Source organism: Lygodium microphyllum, chromosome 20 (assembly GCF_053477565.2).
Source record: "Lygodium microphyllum isolate KBCC chromosome 20, Lygodium_microphyllum_v1.1.10, whole genome shotgun sequence".
NCBI lineage: Eukaryota > Viridiplantae > Streptophyta > Polypodiopsida > Schizaeales > Lygodiaceae > Lygodium > Lygodium microphyllum.
The window spans coordinates 125573855-125592970 of NC_141154.1; the positions used below are offsets into that span (position 1 = coordinate 125573855).

At 39.1% G+C, this 19116-nt stretch overlaps 1 protein-coding gene across 2 annotated transcripts in view; it reads right to left on the reverse strand.

Annotated features, from left to right (window-relative positions):
- Positions 1 to 8684: 8684 nt before the first annotated feature.
- LOC148019355 (dual specificity protein phosphatase family protein) overlaps positions 8685 to 19116 on the reverse strand; it is a 93414-nt gene continuing 82982 nt past the window's right edge. The window contains exons 9-11 of one of the 2 annotated variants that reach the window (XM_087661000.1): positions 13835 to 14062; positions 9600 to 9757; positions 8688 to 9473 (exon numbers count right to left, since the gene is read on the reverse strand). In XM_087661000.1, coding sequence (XP_087517126.1) covers positions 9221 to 9473; positions 9600 to 9757; positions 13835 to 14062 — 639 coding nt within the window. In that variant the 3' untranslated portion in view covers positions 8688 to 9220. Of the gene's footprint in view, positions 9474 to 9599; positions 9758 to 13834; positions 14063 to 19116 lie in introns of both variants that reach the window. The other variant, XM_087661001.1, reaches the window with a different exon arrangement.

Here is a 19116-nt window from a genome sequence, read left to right on the forward strand (position 1 = left end):
GAGCATGAAGGTGGAGCAAACAATGTCAATGTGTCTCCAAGATGGGATCATGAAGGGCATGCACACTACATGATTAGTAGCACACTATCAACCACCTACTCCATCATGCACTCAAACGATTATGTGTATGTATCTGATAGTATTGAGTCAATAAAATGTGGTATTGGTAGCAAGTCAACTCTAATGTATCTTGATATACCCTCATATGATAGCAAGGATGTTGACCAAGTGATGATGTCAAAAGTTGAATACAATTACAGAGGTGTGCACACAAAGATGCATGACACAAATATTGAGGAGGAGTTGCATGTGGGTAGCCAAAGCAAGGATGTGTCTTCCTCTAGACCCTACACTGACACAATTGGTGATCCATGTTGGGGAGCATGCTCACAATGTTCAACAAGGCACAAAGAGGGCAACCATTGAAAAGGTATGGATCCTTGTCAGCACAATCCTAAAAATCAAAAAGGAAGGCCCACGAAAAATACAGATGCTAGTTGCTTGGCAGATATTATTTGAATCTTTGACGAAAGAAGATGAATCAGAGGTGACTGAGGTGGATCTTAATCATTTTTTAGAAGAAATGATGCCACTGGTGCAAAATAAATGGTAAGCTTTTGTATCATTACTTTGTACTAATGTTGTATGCCTTACATTTGATATAACCATCTAGTAAACACACAGGTTCAAAGGTATTGTTTCACAAGAGAGAGCTAATCAAGTTAAGGTCATTGGTGATGGGAATGACAACATACTTATTTTGCAAAAGTATTGTGTCTTTGCAATTTTCCATGGAAGTAGATTTCATGGGCAAGGTGATGCCAAGGAGAAGTGCTTCTGGCCATAAAATGCCCACTAAGGGACCAGCATCAGGGATGGACTTAGTGAATTGTATGAGGTAAACATGAACTAGAGATCTACAAAGTGCATGGGTGCACTTTGATCACACCCATAGGATTGATGGATGGGCAACAATGTCTTGTTCTATTTATGATCCTGGATATGTGGTAACATTATTATAGCTTACATTAAAATTGAATTGTTGCTAGCAAATACAATGCTAATGTATCAATCAACAACTAGCATGAGGGCATTGTAGGTGATTGCAATATGTGAATTTGAAGAGGAGGATGAAGAGTCTCAACTCTTGTTATGGAAAAATCTGAATTTCATCATGGTTCAATGTAGCCATGATCCTCCTGACTTTGTTGGATTCATGTCTGATGAGGCAAGTGCAAATTGGTTGGCAGTAAGGGTTATATATAATGGAGGATCACATAACACAATGGAAGGGAGAGAGCACTCTTTTCTTTTTCATGGGGAGCAAAGTTTACAAAGGCATACCGAGAAATTAGTCATTATAGATAAACACATGCATCACATTAAAATGTGTGAAGCATAGAGGCTAGCAACGACAAGTCAATAGGCATCACTTCATGCCTTTGCTATCCAAGATTGGTGGGCACAAAATGTAAACAAGGATAACATTAAGGCTTTGGATAGGTGGTTAAAATGGTGCCATTAAAGAATTTCCCATTGGGGAGGAATTGAATCTCATGTAGGTCTATTGTTTTTCTTAGCTCATTAAAAGAATTGCTACACAATGTACTAATGGAGAGAGATACTAACTTTGTTCTTGGATTTGACTCTATAGGATAACAAAAGTCCCTGGGAACGTGCTCACATTCCAAGCATAAACTTGTCGGAAAGCATCCATGCTAACTGGTTAGTAGGTGAAGGTGGAAAATGAAACATATCACTCTATGATGCATTCTTAGTAATGTTTTGAATGCATATATCCAATGTGCAAAGAGGTTGGGCTATATCACGGGTAGGTATATTGGATCTGGGCCTTCAATGGCGAACTCTTTGATGGCTAATGCTAGCAAAAGGGAATCCCCAAATCCTACCTCTGTTGCATGTGCTTTGCAAAGTGTTGTAGTCGGTAGTCCTTTGTATGAGGAGCCCACAATGCAAAGTGATAGGGACTCTGTGCATAGAAAAAAGAAGGGAACTGGAGCAGCTGCAAGTTCCCACAAGCTAGGATATGTGATTGAATCAAGGCAATGGAAAAATAGGGTTAGGTCATGAAGTATACAGTTTGATGATGGCGAGTTGGAAGATATATATATTCAGGATGCTAAGGAGAATGAAGAGATACCAGTTAGGCCCTTGGAAAGTGAAGTAAATGTGTCAAATGTAGAAACATTAACTTATGTAGAAGAGGTAGAAGTGGCACAGCTAGAGTGGGTTTTACGAAGGATGCCACCTAATTGTGTGAGAAAATGTTTTGGTATGGAGGGTAGAAAGAGTTGTAGCAACAAGTTGCGAATTAGGCAAGTGGGGCTAGTTGCACCATGCTTTTGGTCCGAGAGAGCCTATAAGGACAAGACCATTGCACAATGGATATGGTTTTGCATTCATGATGTCACACATACAAATGTTGTGCAAAAACAAGTGATAGTATCACCAATAGTTTCTTTTGTGTGGCCAATTAATATAGGGACAAATATATCAAAGAAAGAGTGTAGCAGTCTAAAATATGTTGGTTTCAAGTTTGCCTCCTTTGCAATACCATCAAAGAATAAGAAGAGAAAACCTCGTACTTCTGTAGAGGGTGGTTCAAGTGGGAGGAGACACAAGTGGAGGCATGGAATTTCCAAAGATGCACAAAAGAGAATAGAGGCAACTGCTTGCAGTGTTGCGACCTTCTTAGAGGAGATAGTGAAACTTGAGAGGCAACATTCAGTATTTTGAGACTTGACACAGAGTTGTTATGATGTGCACATCAAAGAAGAGCCTAGGTGCACTTGTCCTGATTTTCAAAGAAGAGAATCTGCCCAAAAGGCATTTCTTGCCTACAAACATATGTATTATGTGTACGTGCACATACTTAGCCTTCGACCTAAGGAGCACATGGTTATACATCATCCTGCACTAACTCCCAGTGACCTCGCCTTTATGTTAGGGCAATCACATAAGATATGCCCTGTCACGTAGAAAGCCCAAAAATAAGCACAACTCGTTCATTGTTTTGACCCCCTTATCATCAGGCTCACGTCAGTAGGGTGTGGCATGTCCTTTCTTATTGCAAGAAGATTAGGGTGCAGCAATCTTGGAAAATTTCTAGATATTGTACTCTTTTTGGGAGATACAGAAGTTCTCCATTGCTCACTGGAGGAAGGTTGCCTATACTCTTTCTAGATATTGTACTCTTTTTGGGTGATGCAAAAGTTTTGGGTGTAGCAATCTTGGAAAATTTCTAGAATTTTGTACCACAACTTCCTCAATTCTAGATACTATACGTCTTGTTGCAAGCTTGAAAAAGCTCGAAAAATCAATTTCAATTACAAAAGCATGAAATCGAAAGCTCGCAAAAATAACACTCACAAATATTGAGGTTTTTTTCTCCAACTCACAAACACTTGTCATATGATCTAAAATATTTTATTATCATCCCACAAATTGTGGGTGGAGTTAGCTATATATGGAGTGTGGCACATCATGTTACAACTATAAAAAGATAAACCATAGTCGAATATCAATGGATACAAAGTCCTACTATTTGTAACTAAAATCTGACGGTCACAATAATGCTTGGGGAAGTTGAATTCTCATAAATCAAATTGTTTTCACTCCAAGAATCATTCATAAAATCACATTCCTATCCTCATCATAATTATCATCTATATCCAAAAATTGAAATATTAAACCATTTAAACAAAATAATAGCAATATCAATATTACATGAATTAACTAGTAGAAAAGGAAAGCCCACTGTAAAGGTATTTTGTCCCTAAAGTAACATTAACTTCTATTGCCTAGGATAACACTACCTACAAGTACCCTTAATTATAACAAAATGCTAACAACAATTACTTGAGTAACACTACTTACTAAGGAACCAATAAAGTGATCAAGGTTTAGGAAAAGAGTTAGATGTGTTCCATCCCTAGTAAAATATAATAAAATAATCACCCAATTTTATTTTTTTAATAGTGTTAAGTTGGGTGACAAAGCAATTGTCTTGAATTGTTGTTTAAAAAACCATTGTGTCCATATTCAATAGGATAATTCTTATACTTGACCAGATAATGATGATAAACTCTCCGAGAGTGGTAGTTTGGTAATAGTCAACAACACATTTAGGTGGAATAGTCTCAATGGTGTCCTCTTAGGGCAATGAGTCACAAACTTGATGAGCAAGTAATTGGCCCTTAAAGGGTCCCCAAATTTGTCTCATTAGTCAAATTGGCCCCTAGGTGGTTATGAAGAGCAATCTCCTAGTAGTCTCATGTTAATGATGCTCATCTATACATGGCCATCATATGTATTAACAAAAATAATGACAAGGCATCTTATAGTGAGGAGCGCTAGAAGATGATCCTAGTAGTCTTGTAAGATGAGAAGGCTAAGCACATGTAGATCAAAGTAAATATTAAGAGACCACATGGCATCATCTACATTGCATTGTTCTAGTTTGCCTCACCCACATCATGACTCATTATACATTGCACTTCATAGGAGGCATACTTATTTTAAGGGGACTTTTGAATTCTCATATCACCAACCACTAGGCCCCATTGTGTTTGGTACATCAAAACCAATATATGAGTAGTTGGTAGTAGAGAAGGTGAGACTCACCAAGAGCTATACATTAAATCATATGGGATACATATCCTAGAGCTTAGAGGAGCACAAAACCCTTCCATTTTTATGACAATTAGGATTATTGTCATCCCTCTAAGGATTCACATGCTTTCCATTTGAATATGGTGCCAACGCAATTTGCAATGCCATGGACTCCTCTCCTAGAGTCATTTATATCAATATTCACAATATCAAATAGCCTATCAAACTATGTCTATATAGTTCTATTAAACTTCTATGAGCCAATAGTCATGCATATTGGAACACATATACATGCTCTTAGATATAGTCCGAATAGTACTCTATGAACTTAGTTCTTTTCTTAGAGGTGTTTTTCATGCATCAACCACAAAACCTTTTCCTCTATAGAGGAGATCAAGGTCACGATGCTCTTCTACATTGCAAAGCAACGATACATCCCACTCAAGCACGGCATCATTGAGATGGGACAATTGGGTAGCTACATTGTTCCAATCTCATCAGGAGAATGAAGTTACCACACTTTTCCAAGATTAAGATCTATCAACCACTTGTAGGCTAAGATTGCAAGGAGCCTTGAGGAGAATTTAAGAGCATCAACATGACCTCACCAAAATTTGACACAAATATGGTCACTTCCTTTACCATATGTACATGGTCAACCTCCCAGTGCTTGTCCTCAAAAATTGGTCCTTCTTCCACACTAGCATAGTAAGGCAATATAAAGAAATGGCTAAACCTAGGATCCTAAGATAGATTGGTAACTGAGAATTTTTGACATGCAAGAGACTTGTTAACTCTCCTACTAGCACCCACATTAAATAGATCCCTATGTTAGGGGTTCCTCTTGGTTGGATCATCTTACCTTAGTACCAATCCATCAAGCCAAAGACCCTACAAGGCCAAATTGTTCCACAACGATCATGATTGGTCATAAGTTAGCCAATGATTGTGTTTAGATAGTGTGATCAAGAAATATACTTTATGTGTTAAATTCCAACAATTATCATGAGAGAAAAAAAGTTGGTGATCATAGCTAGAGAGGGGGTTCAGGCTGGAATGATGATGCTAGAAGGTGTTCCTCAAAAGTATCTATAAACAATGCTCTTACATAAGGTTCTTCCCTATCTCATAATAACTTTGATGGGTTAATAAATCAATAACCTATGTGCTTCTCATGCGCATCTCTACCTCTATAATGAACTTTTAAAATGATATGTCAAGAATATGAATATATACATTAAGGATTTTATACAAACACACGTACGTGTATAGCCTCATGCAATCATAACTTCATAAATAATATCTAGTTCTCCAACATAGTGAAGCTCATCCTCAATGAAGTTTGTGTCATGTGCATGAGATAGTTGGAATTATGCAATCATGCATGAGTCATTAGTAACTCTTGTATAATTGTGTTGGAATTGCAAAATGGTGCATGTGTGGACAATGCATATACTAGCATGGAGCCCTCCCCTCATAGTAGTAACTAGCCATGAATTGCACATCAGTAGCATGAGGCTTAGAAGTAGAGGCCACACCTTGTCCTACAATGGGAGCTCCTAGCAAGAATGGAGGTGATATATGAGTCCCAACCTAAAACAAAACACATTAAAATATATGAAACATGAAAAAAACATAAGTACATATAGACTTGACAATGGGAACACACATATATATTGGATACTTACTCCATCAGCCAAACTACTTATAGTTATATGAAAACATATTTCATACAAATAGTATTCCCACATCGCCACATCTTTCAAGAGGATATTGTTGTGGTCACACAAGATATGTTATGGGTGCATTAGGTTATGCATTAAATTAATCAAATATGGATATTTACGTTCACAAAACCCCAACTAGTTATAATAAATTATGAAGGAGATGAAATAATAGCACAAGCTCAATCACTATGAATAATATGCACCCTCTAACATCCATGCTAGTGAATGGTACCTTCTTTATACAAAGACTAATCATAAATGAAGAGATAGGGAGAGCCCCAAGACCAATATGGCCCAGTGGTAGAACAATTCACACACCCATGATACCTTGGCCTTACCCTTGATGCACATATGTACTCATACCTTCTTCACTCACTGTGCTTCATTCGACATCTCCCTTTATCATCAAAGCTCACAAGAGTGTGCATGTGAGCCTTCAACCATCAATTTGATATAATGGTACAAAATATTTATCCTTGCCTATTCCCTCTTGCGCTCATACTCATTGTTATCTTCTGTTGTGTTGTGTTTTTCTTTCAAGGGATATGATGTCTTCTTTCACAAACTAGTGTATGGTTAAGGGACTAAAGCCTTGAGTTGGACCTCCTACCACTACTCAATTATAGTCTAGATGTGCCCATCATACAACTCGATAACAATTAGCAAAGCCATGCATCAAGAGGACATCGATTTGCAAAAATCCACCAGTTCATAGGAAGTTGGCTGTATATAAGGATCACCCTTAGATTTTTGAGAATGGTTTCGTCATCAAGCCAAAATACATCATAAACATGCATATGACATTTGGGATATGGTGTGTCATAGCCCAAATGTAGACCTCCTCAAACCAATTTTGAGTTGAGATAGGTATATGCTCCAAAGAGGCATTGAAGGACAAGATATGTGAAAGGTGATAGTTGAAGGTGGAGACAACTAAACACTATATATGCAATGCTCTATCCACTTTGAGATATAAGGTATCTATTATTGCCTTTTCCATAAGGGGTTAGGGGCTATCTCCCAAGATTATAGCCTTCTTGGATCAAATATACCTAGGACTCTATCTTCAAGAGATTCATAAACACTAAGATTTTCTAACCTAACCTCTCTAGTGAGGAGGTCAAAAGCAAGGAGTACATGTGTCACTAGATAGAAAACATGGACTTTCTTTAGGGCCCTATTGATAAAGGCTTCATCACATGCCGAATCGTGTAAGTGACCACCTAGTGTGACCATTAATAGAACAACAATGTTATATTGAGCTAGAAATCCCAACCCTCTTGGCATGAGATACATGAGACTATGAGGATTTGAGCCATCATACCCCAACATCGTTGAATGCTCTCAAAGAATCTAACCTTTGGAGATTTTATCCTAGACATGCTAAGATTCTATATTGTAACCATGTGCTAGATATATATATATATATTCTTGTTATTTATATATATTATCCATGATGAGATATACCATGGATTTATTGTTCGCCTAAGATATATGGATCCTGAGCTTTCTCATGAGATACTTATTTATTAGCTGATTTTTCACTCCTTCACACCAACTAGAGATTTAGATTAGCAATTTTAAAATCCATACCTCCTGAGGAGCACATGTTCCCAATTTGTGGGCTAGAGTTGAAGGCAAAGAAGCAATACATTTGCTATTGTTCCACCTATTATGAGATTCAAGAGCATTTATACTCTTCACATATGGATTTAGACCATTGTCAAAAGCCATGCAATAAATTAATCAGTGAAGTCTTAGTCTCTCTCCTTTGAGATACAATGGCTTAGAGAGCAGCTCCTTAGGAATACAACACCAATACATGGAGAGCCTATCTAATGGCAACTTACAAATTTGTTCATGAAGATTACAAAGACAACTTGAGAGCAATTTGTGTTAGCATCCATGAGTGGCTAATCCAATTATTAGAGACCTCAACCAATGAATCAACTACACATACATAGGAGGATACAAGAGACTATTGCTTGAGCTAGAGCAAGTCTTCAAGTCTCTTGTAATTGTCCTCCTTATGGGACAAGATTGAGGATATTTGATCTCAAAACCATAAGGCCTTTCTTAGGATGATTCATGGTATCCCTAGGTGTGTGGCTCAAGCTCTCATATGTCATTTTGGCCATTTGAAGACATTAACAAGTTACGATACAATGATTTTCCTATCATATATAAGGTTTTGTGAGTCACACGATCAAGCCATCTAAATTTTTAAATATTTAGATCTTGTTTTTCTTTAAAAAGTAACTCTCATTACTCGAGTGTGTAGATGCAGCGATTGTAACTCTAGACCTGCTCCTCACCATTCATTCAATCTAACACACGCAAGCACCAACCTGCCTCTGGTTCTGTGCAGAAGCCCTGAATTTCTTTTCACGAACAAAATCCCAAAGACACAAGATTGCTCAATACCACAAGCAAGAGCATGAAGCACTGGCCCAAAAACCAGTATGGACCTTTCAATCATCTAAACTAGGATAGCATGCCATCACATTGCTTGTGGCTTTTAATCATTACTATTACAATAGCACGCCCTTGTGGGCAATGCTAACAGAAAATTTGTCAACGTGTTTGTGTACAATGTTCTGAGATCTCACTGTTGACATACATGGAATGTGACAACCCTGACAGTCAAGAGTAGCAATTTTGACTTGCTTGACACACTGAAACCTGTGATCTTGTTTATCCATGGCATCCATGCTTGATAACACAAACTGGGAATTGGAAATGAAAAGACTGAGGAAAATGGATGATTATGCGTATTCAAATCCTGCTTCTTGTGTGTGCGTGTGTGTATAGGCCACCATTACTTCCTGTGATAATGGTCCGTTCGGGTCTTAGCTGAAATTTCACTTCTCTGCAGACCGATACTCTGGATGCCACTTTTCCAAGTGGTATCTTAGTGATGAAATGCTCAAGCCAGCGCTCTTTCCACAAATAGGACAAGTCTGTAAGGTGGGTTTCTTTTTCTGCCAGTCCATTGAGTTTGTGCCATAAATTTTCCTGTCAAGGTCAATTAACGCACCCATAAAACCATCATTTGGACATGCACGGGAGTGCACAGATTTGAGCTGGTCCCAGGCTTGTAATAAGGTTTGGTTCCTGAGACCGATCAGAAACACAAGGAGACAAAAAAGCATGAAAATCAGACAATCTATCATTAAAAAATACCAGATTCAAATGAACATAAGAGAAATTTAATAACGTGATGCAATTTGCAACTCATACTTCCGCATCATTAGATATGCTAGCACTACTGTTGCACTTCTACTTCTCCCTTCGAAGCAATGCACCAGTGCTTTTCCACCAGCTTTTCCACAATCATCTATAAATTCACATGCTTCTTCAAAATTACAACTGATGTCAGCAGTCTCCATGTCAAGGATCTGCCAAGACAAAATACATTGTTGTCAGCTGCTTAGCCATGTAGAATTGCTGATTTAGAAGTCAAGAAAAATCATGGCATAGCTACTTTAATTTCAGTCAAACCTCTGTTGGCAGTGCTTCCTAAATTATAAGTCGTTCAATTTGTGGCATCATATTGCAATAAAATGACTGACTGACTTTCTAATTTCAGTTGACACAGAGACTACAATCATAAAGCACTCAATGCAGTAGGACATTGCAACTATACGGCACCAGAACACTAAACTCATCAGGAAACAAGTATCTATGAAATACACATAATATTAAACCCATGCATAAAAATACATGAGCCAAGTAGTCCACATGAAGAACCTCAAAGCGGTGAACTGAAACAAGAATCTGAACTTGGATCATAGTCCACCAAAAATTGCAAAGCCAGATAAAAAATGATACTGCCAATAACAACTGAATGTATTTATTATCTATGCCTAGTATGTTGTGCCTGCTCAGATATCAATCTCGCAAGAGATCAACATATAGACTCAATTCAAGTGCATTATGGGGATCCATCTTACAAATTTTTAATTGTCATCACTCATTTATAATTTTTTGAAATGCCGTGTTGGTAGTGCGCAATAACTCGCAGGCATGTAGACCTCTGAAAGTAAAGATAACATATAGGAGGGCTCTAAAGACACCCCTGTAACAATGGTTGCATGCCATCTGATCTGATAGTGGGCCAAATCTAGCCAAGTGCTCATTGACAGTAGTCTCAGCAATAAATGGACTATGAATATGTAAGTTTTTTAAATCATATTTATCGGCTCTAGGACCTAGATTGAACACTTCATCCTCTTAAGAGTCGATAGATAGCGACTCGCATTCATTCTAAAGCTGATACAATGAACACCCCTTGAAAGGCATAACCACCTACAAATTGAGGGAAGGGGATAAATGAGGCAAGTTCTTAGGAAGCCAAAGAGAGACAAGAAGAAGACAAATACTAAGCCTTCAAGCTGTTGGTAGTGAGTGTTTTATCCATAGTTTCCAGAAATGGCATGGTAAAACCAACTTTTTAGCTGTGTTTGTGTCACCTGCTCATTTCGCTTGTTCCCTGCATGTTTTGCGATTGCTGCATCTGCTTGAACTGCTACAAACCTGCCCCAACAGCTGCACACCAGCATGTGGTTATCTCAACAACGCTGAAAGCTTTCTTCTCAAAGGGAAGCTGTTCAGCTTGTTTTCCTGCAGATTTCAGACCTGAATTTCTGCGATTTTCAGCCAAGTTTTATGAAATTTTCACTCTTGCCAGCCATGTGCACACTATTTCAGCCTTTTGTCTCATTTGTTTGATGTTTAGGCAGCTTCCCACCAACAAATTACCATGGCCCGGCAATCCTAATTGGTTGGCTAGTGTACCCTTACCATTTATGTGGTAGACCTGACTTTGAGACATTATTGATTAAGATTGCCTTATTTTATGTATCTACTATCATCTATTGCATTGTTGTGAGTCTCGTGAACTCAACTTTTGAGTGACGATTCTCGGATGACTGATCTTATGATGTTATCCTTTTTATTCAGGATTTATGTGACATGTCACATGTGGGCTCTTTTGTTCCAAAATATTGTCAATTATTTGGGTGATTTAAGATTACTTAATACTAATTCTAGAATCTTGCAAGTTGAAGCCTACAGAACTGATAACTATGTGAAGTTGGGCAAAGTGAATCATCGATCTTGTGTTAAAAGTTAAGATTGTTCGTGACTCTAGTCTCTAATATACTTAGAATATGTATATATCTATATATTTGTATGCATAAACATGTACGTTGTTATTCATATTATAAATTGTTGGTATATTCCAAAATGCCATTTCCACAAAAATTTTAGATGGCTGAAACTCCAAAACTCGGTTTCTTCCCGTTTTTTAAACTCCCATTTCTGAAATGCATGGAAACTATGGTTTCATCATGGAACCTAAAGAACAAAAGTCACCTTTAAGTATTGGAAACTTGCACCTTTGCATGACTTAGTATGTTCAATCTATAGCAGACTTGAACATCCAAAAGGGTAAAGAGTAGAGAGCATTTGCTAGAAGGGATCATGGGCCAAAAAAGTTGGCAGGAAATCAGCCAAATAAGGCTATTCTAACCAGAGCAACTCATTTCCAAGTAAAGATTTGCACTGAAAACCCTAACCACAGCTCTACAATATGTCTTTGTCACTCATAGAAAAAAACCTCAAATCAAGGTCTAACTTCTACAACATATGTTGCAATTCATCTACCGCTCTTCTTTCAGAGTAATGTTGTTCTAATTATGCTTCCTTATTCATAGAATACAATACAATACAATACTCTTTCCACAAGTAACAACAAATACAACAATGCTGTACATGAGGAAAGAGGTCCATTGCTTACCCGTACATAGAATGGGTGGGTGTTGGTGGGAGGAGGTTTTTTGGGGCTACTTGTGTAGCAATCAGGGTAGGTAACTAGGGGTGGAGTTTAGGATCGGGTGGGTTGGATGGCTCAGGTCGGGTTAGGTCAGAAGTTTTGGTGGGCACGTTGGGGTGCATTGGTGGAGACAGGCCAGGGTAGAGTGCAGGGTTCCTTTTTTTTTCTTGGGGGGGACGGCTTTTGGTTTAGGTCAGGTAGGCAGGGCGGAGATGGGTTCAGGGTACGGGCTGACTGCCAAACTCCCATGAAATGGTTGAAGGAACTTGGGAGAGCAAACATGGACAGACAGCCACATCCCTAGAGATGGACTGACCAAACACAAAATGAATCATAGGTAGCCAAACAATTGCATGTTTGACTCATGTCAAGAGATTGTCTATTCATGAATCCACGAGCATTTGGGCCACATGGACGTATTTGGATAGGTAAAAGTACCAACGTCTCACGAGTCTAGGCATTCAAGGCACATTTTAGGCTTAATTTTATTTTGGTGGGTGTAAACCATGCGGGAGCACCACATATGAGCTCTTTTGTATAGCATATAAAAACAAGTTTTAAGGTGTATTTCACACTTGTATACGAAAGTGTTCAAGCTGTACTCACGTTTGTATATAGCATAGGAACAATCTTTTTTTTGTGAACAATCACTAGTTTACTTTTTAGCTGTTGTCATTTTGGGGTGACTTAGGATTTTTGAGACTTTTGTTGTCAAGAGATTTCATCGATTTCTCTGGACATTTTTTGGTCCATAGACTTTTCTGCCCTAAGCAAAGGCGGAGTCTAGGCCGACTTTGGACTTTGCTCCAAACTTTTTGTCAGGAGTCTTTGTGGACCTGGATTAGTCTGAGGTAGAGTTTGGACCCGACCTGCAAGGACCACCCCAACCCAGAGATTTTTTGGGGTCAACATTTCCAAGCAATATCTCTTCCACTTCCGCAAGTCTCTAGATGTTGCCTGCAGATCTTATTGCCTCTCCTCTTCAACTATAAAAAGAGAGGGTAGGCAACCATTATAACAATCAATCATTTCAGTGCTAATGTGCTACTTTTGTACTACTGCATAGTTCTCCTTCCCTTTCTACTTCACCGCACTGTGTACAATACCCCACTTCTGTTCACCACTTCCCTCTAGACTTCTCTGTCTTTTCATTTCTCTCCAAACTTCTCTCACCCCTCTTCTCTTCTCTCTTCCCTCTTCTCTCCATACTTCCCTCACCCCTCTCTCTCTGGACTCTTCTCTCTACTGCTCTTTCAAGACTCCCTAACTATGGACCTCTTGTCCCAAGACCTAGACCTCCTTGAGAGCTAGCACCCTCTCTCCTCTCATCTAGATTTCTTTGTCTCCAGACTTCTTGCCTCTAAACTCCATATCTCGCCTCCAAACTCAACTTTTTTATTTCTGGACTTCTTTGTCTCCAGACTCCCCAAACTTCTGCCTCCAGAATTCTCTGTCAACTCTACATGAAACCCTAGGCTCTTGTTGATGTTGACAGATCCATTCACTAGACTTCATTTATAGAAGTTGCCATAAAATAATCCAAAGAGAGAAGTCTTATGTCGAAATTGCCAAGAAGCTTCCAAATATATGACAATGAATTGAAGGACAAGTTATATTTTGATAAAAATGAAATAATAACCTGAATTTCTTTATAATGGAAACTGGCTGTCAGCTCATCCCCAAATGATTTCAGCTCACTTGGGCAAAGACATAAGATATGTGTTATCCCAAGATGGTGCAAAGTATAGACAGAATTGGCAGCCAAAGCTCCTCCTATAAATAAGTTTTCCAGCACTTGTGATGGTCTTTCAGTGTCAGCAGCTTGCGAGATGTAACTCATTCTTTCCAAAATGTGTTCCAATCGTACCTGTTTTGACTAATCATTGTGAATCAATGCAGAACTAGCACATTATTTCCTTACACTTTGTTTCCCACACTCTTTAATGACTAAAGGAGGTACTACATGTACTACAAAGTGATAAATGAGAACAATTACTTAGAATTAATTTACTAAGAATATATACTTTGTAGGAAATATCTTGAAGAAACAAACAAGTCATCTCTTTCACTTCTCTCATATAAACTTCCACAAACACACTCACACACACACACACTCTCTCAGGCACATAGAGACACAGAGCATCGAGCACTCGCTCTACCACAAAACCCTCATCGACCTGACTGGTGGCCCCACCCCGGGGAGTCAGCCTAGACACAGCCACTGAGAGATGCAGAGCCCGTCATCCACGACTCACCAGTCCAAGTCCCCCCAAGTCACATCATCTACATATACAAAGGATACTACATCATCATCATCATCATCATCATCAGGAAAACCTACCTCACCACTTCAACCCCTCTATGTTAGATAGACCCATGAGAGAGATCTTGGGATGAGAGTAACCCCTAGAGCAGTTCCACATTGTATTTGGTTTTGACATTATTTTGTATTCATCAGCTATGTGTTGTTTATTCTCCATTTAGTTAGTCATAGCATTAGATGACAACTATTTTGGGACTTGGAAAATTCCCTCAACTTTCAAATGTAACATTTTGATCTCAAAGGCTGATTTGGCCTTTTGCAGACGATAATATAACTTTTTTTTTCTCCAATTATTACTTTTTAGGACTTATAACAAAGTTGACCCAACGCCTTAGACCTAGATTGATCTCTTTTCAAAGAAGAGCTCCTTCTAGGTCATCGCAACTAGCAAGGCCAAGATATTGACTTTCATGATGGAGAAGGATAGCCACCTTCAAAGAGAGTACTTCGAACAAGTATGGTTGACAAGTTGCTCTAGATAAAGGATCAGAGTAGTAGCACATTGTGAGAGGAGGTGGTACATTGACCCAAACCCAACCACTTCATAGATGGATGGAGACATGGGGTTATTAGAGGAGGCCCCTTTAGAGATTACAATAGGATCCAATGGAGTATATTTGGAGGTATTTTTGGCTATATTATAAGGCTTGAGAGGAGGACTCAAGTGAATAGGATCAAAGCACAGCTAGCAGCCACTTCTTATTGGCACAAAGAGAGCATCTCAAATGATGTGTGTGCACGTGCACATGCACACACGTGTGTACATGTGTTCACGTGTGCATGTGTGTCAATGTGTAGTTGTAATACACGCTACTACTTCAATGCTTGCATTACCAAGCACATCACACTCACTATTCACTAGCTATTGGCTGCTAGCAAGAGTTAAAATTTACTTTACATTCACAAGATATGCAAATCTTTGTGCAACTTCAATGTCCATGCATCCTCTCACTATAGATGGCTTTAACAAAGAGACACACTGCAAACACGTAGTAAAAGTAGAATTTGAAACACAAGATAGAAAAATTGACAAACTAAAACACTTTGTGTATTGACCAAAAAGGGATACTCCAGTGGGCAAAGTTCAAGGCAGCTCCCCCTAAACAACAAAACCAAATTTTAAAAACTTGAAAAAGGCAATCTCAAAATGCATTTCAGAGTTGTTTTTGTGTTTCCAAAGGGAGAGGAATTCCACCTTGCAAGTTCAATCAGATAGGGGGTGCCCTGTGGCTTTACACAGTTTTTGGCTCTTTGTGTAGGCGATGTCCTACTTCCTCCGTTCAAGAATCAATAGATTGAGGGGTGTTGAGCTGCCCGTACTAACAAAGATGGAGCTACACAATCTCAAGAGTGCACAAATGACACAGCCTTGTAGGTTGAGCAGAGTTGCACTAGTACCATGTACGAAAGGGTTCATAGTACACTATACTACAAGTACCTTACCACATGTGTTAGTACCATAAGGTACCAACTTAAAGGATATATATTTTCTTGTCCGATCCACATTTTGGAATAAATTAAATGCTTGTTATACTAGTATGATTCTCTCATGGGATTATGCTGTTTAAGATCCAAGCAACTTCTCTATATTTTTTTGTGAAGAAAAAATACTTTTTAAGTAGTTTTTAGGAGAGAATAACATATTGCTATCGTACTATACCATAAGATTTCGTAAGGTACCATTTAGTACTGTATTTTATCATACAATAATGCATTGTATTTTTCGTACACAACAACCATGATGCTGAGGATAACGTGATAATGCTAAAGTGGGTGAGGTTGGCTTTGGAGGTGTTTTGCACAACAACAGGCATGAAAACCAATTAGCATAAGTTAATCGGTTTTCTTAGTAACCCTAATCCTAGCATAGATTGAGAAGCTTACTTGGACATCAGATGGGTGAGCAAAGGGTGTTGTTGAGAAACCACTTCTTCACACAGTGGTGCGCCACCCTAGACAGCTTATGCCTATAAATAGGCAGCCACTTCATTCATTCTTACACCACTTCAATCATTCTTCATCTCTCTTCTTTCATCACTGACACTCTTCTCTCTGATCATTGCAAACAGTGCACAAATTCAAACTTCTACCCATTTTTCTAGCCATTGGGCACATGAACGTTGGCTGATGGACATTTTGCAACTTTTGAATGTTGTTCTCCTCTTTCTAACTTCTCCTCTCCTCTTCCTCACCTCAGCCCACTATAAAGGGCAGCACCCCCACCCCCCCCCCCCGCTTTCTCACCTCTTTACCCAAAAATAAGCCACCTCCTTCAATCTTCCCCTCTTGGGCCATCGAGCATGGCAAAAGCTCAAAACGAGGTGGTTCTCCCCAACATGGAAGTGGATGCTTCCGAAACACCTTCTTCTACACCTTCTCCTAGCCTGTGTGCCTCAACAGCCTCGAGCTCTGCCGCCACCATTGGAAGCAAAAGGCCACATAGGCAAAGCCTAACTACAAGAAGCTACAAGTGGTGTTTCTGGTCCTTTGTCTTTCCTCAAAGAGAGGTAAAGGAATGTGGAGATAGAGATTGCGCGCATTATAATGGAGTGTAATCTTCCATTCCACTTGCTTCGAGTGGATAGGTGAAAGAGAATGGTCAAAGCCATTACCACTATTGGTCCATATGAGGGGTGGTATGGTGTTAGCTACAATGACATGAAGACCAAGAATCTTGCTAAGGAGAGAGAGAGAATCGATAAATCTCTCAAGCCCATGCATGCCGGATGGGCAAAGTATTGTTGCACCATACTTTACGATGGATGGAGTGATCGGAAGAAACAAGGCATCATCAACATCCTTGTTTCTTCACCTCTTGGCACATTCTTCTTGTGGGCCATGGATACAGGGCAAAGAGGACAAAGAACTATGGGTGCATTCATATGCTCACATATTCACCAAGCTATCATTGAGGTAATCTTTTTTTGGTTTATGATTCGATGATTTGTTACTCATTTTATGTTTCAATATTCATAAATCATAGTTCATTTTATCTCTTCAAAAATCTCTATCTCTTCATTCTCCATCATGATTCATAAATCTCTATCTCCATGCTCCATGATTCCATCATACCTCAAACATATCCCCTCTTTCACTTGTGCCATGTAGGTTGGTGTGACCAATGTGTTGCAAGTGGTCACTAACAATGCTTCCAATTATCGAAGAATGGGCCGCTTGCTTAAAGCAGAGTTCCTGTATGGACCCCATGTTGCACCCATTGCATTGATCTCCGCATAGAAAACATAGGGTCCTCTTTGCTATTTTGGCCTCTTTTCAAGCCATTTTTCAGATTTGTCTCCTTCCTCGGCCTTCAACAACTTTTTATTCGGCTTCTCCCCACTCTCTAGGCAGCCGAAATCTTTTCCACACAGCAAAGCATCTACTATGAGCTAAGATATGCTAGACACAATGGGTTTAATGCAAAAATCCATTATTCCTTTAGGCAACCCACATACATACTTTTCCACTTGCTCATGAAGGGGTACAAGGTAAGCAAGGGGTGGCAATGCATCCCAAAACTTCTTATTGTATTGCTCCAAATTTTTGCAATTCTTAGCATCCAGCTTGTTCCAAGCTATCATGATGCCCACCTCAAATATACTTGTCAACCAATTCAATACAAGCATTTGCTAGAATTGTATCCATGCTCTACCTTGCATTAAAAGCATGGACCACCACTACAATGCATTCCCCCTCAAGAAAGTGGCTACCTTTGAAATCTATGAGGATTTGGTAAAGTTTCCCCATTAATAAGCTACATCAAAATACTAAATGAAAATCAAAGCTTTCAGCCTATCCTATGCACCACTAAAGGACTCAGACTTTACTACTTTTCCACCATCATCATAGCCCTTTGCTGCCCCTTTGGATGTCAAGTTGTCATACACTGGCTGTTGCAAAAAGGGTGAATTTGCTAAATTTACATCAAAACCAATACCAAACAAAGCATTACATAACTAACACTCATTCCTTGAGCCTCATAAACATTCAGGGGTACAAATGCATTACCAAACATGCTACTTTGTGCCCCAGGCATCAAGCCAATGCTGCCATACATAGGGTTTTGCACATTTCCAACCATACCCGAATACATTGGGCCTTGCATACCATGCATTGGCTACTGCATACCATAGGGATTTGTGCCATACATTCCCATATACGATCCTTGTTCAACCATAGCATGAAAAACCATGCTATCACCAAAGTATCCTGGCTGCCCCATCATAGCATACATGCTCAGCTGTCCAAAATTCATTGGATTGGTACTTCCATGTTGACCTTGCATTTGTATTCCTTGCCCCGTAGGTACCAACTGTTTTGCTTCATTCGCCTCTTTGGAAGCTTCAAGTGAAGGATTTGGCATTACCTTCAATGCACTTTGCTGTCCCGACGGTATAGAAAATGACTTCTTCTTCTTCTTCTTGTCCTTGATGTCCTTCTTCCGAACATTCAAAAATCGGGTGAACTGAGGATCTTTTGCCAATTCAGCAAAGAGATTCGTTATTGTCCTCATCCGATTCTTGAACTGGTCATCAAATTCCTCTTAGCTTTGCTGATCATCAGCCTCATTATGCCTTGAAAGCCCTGCATCTTGCCCA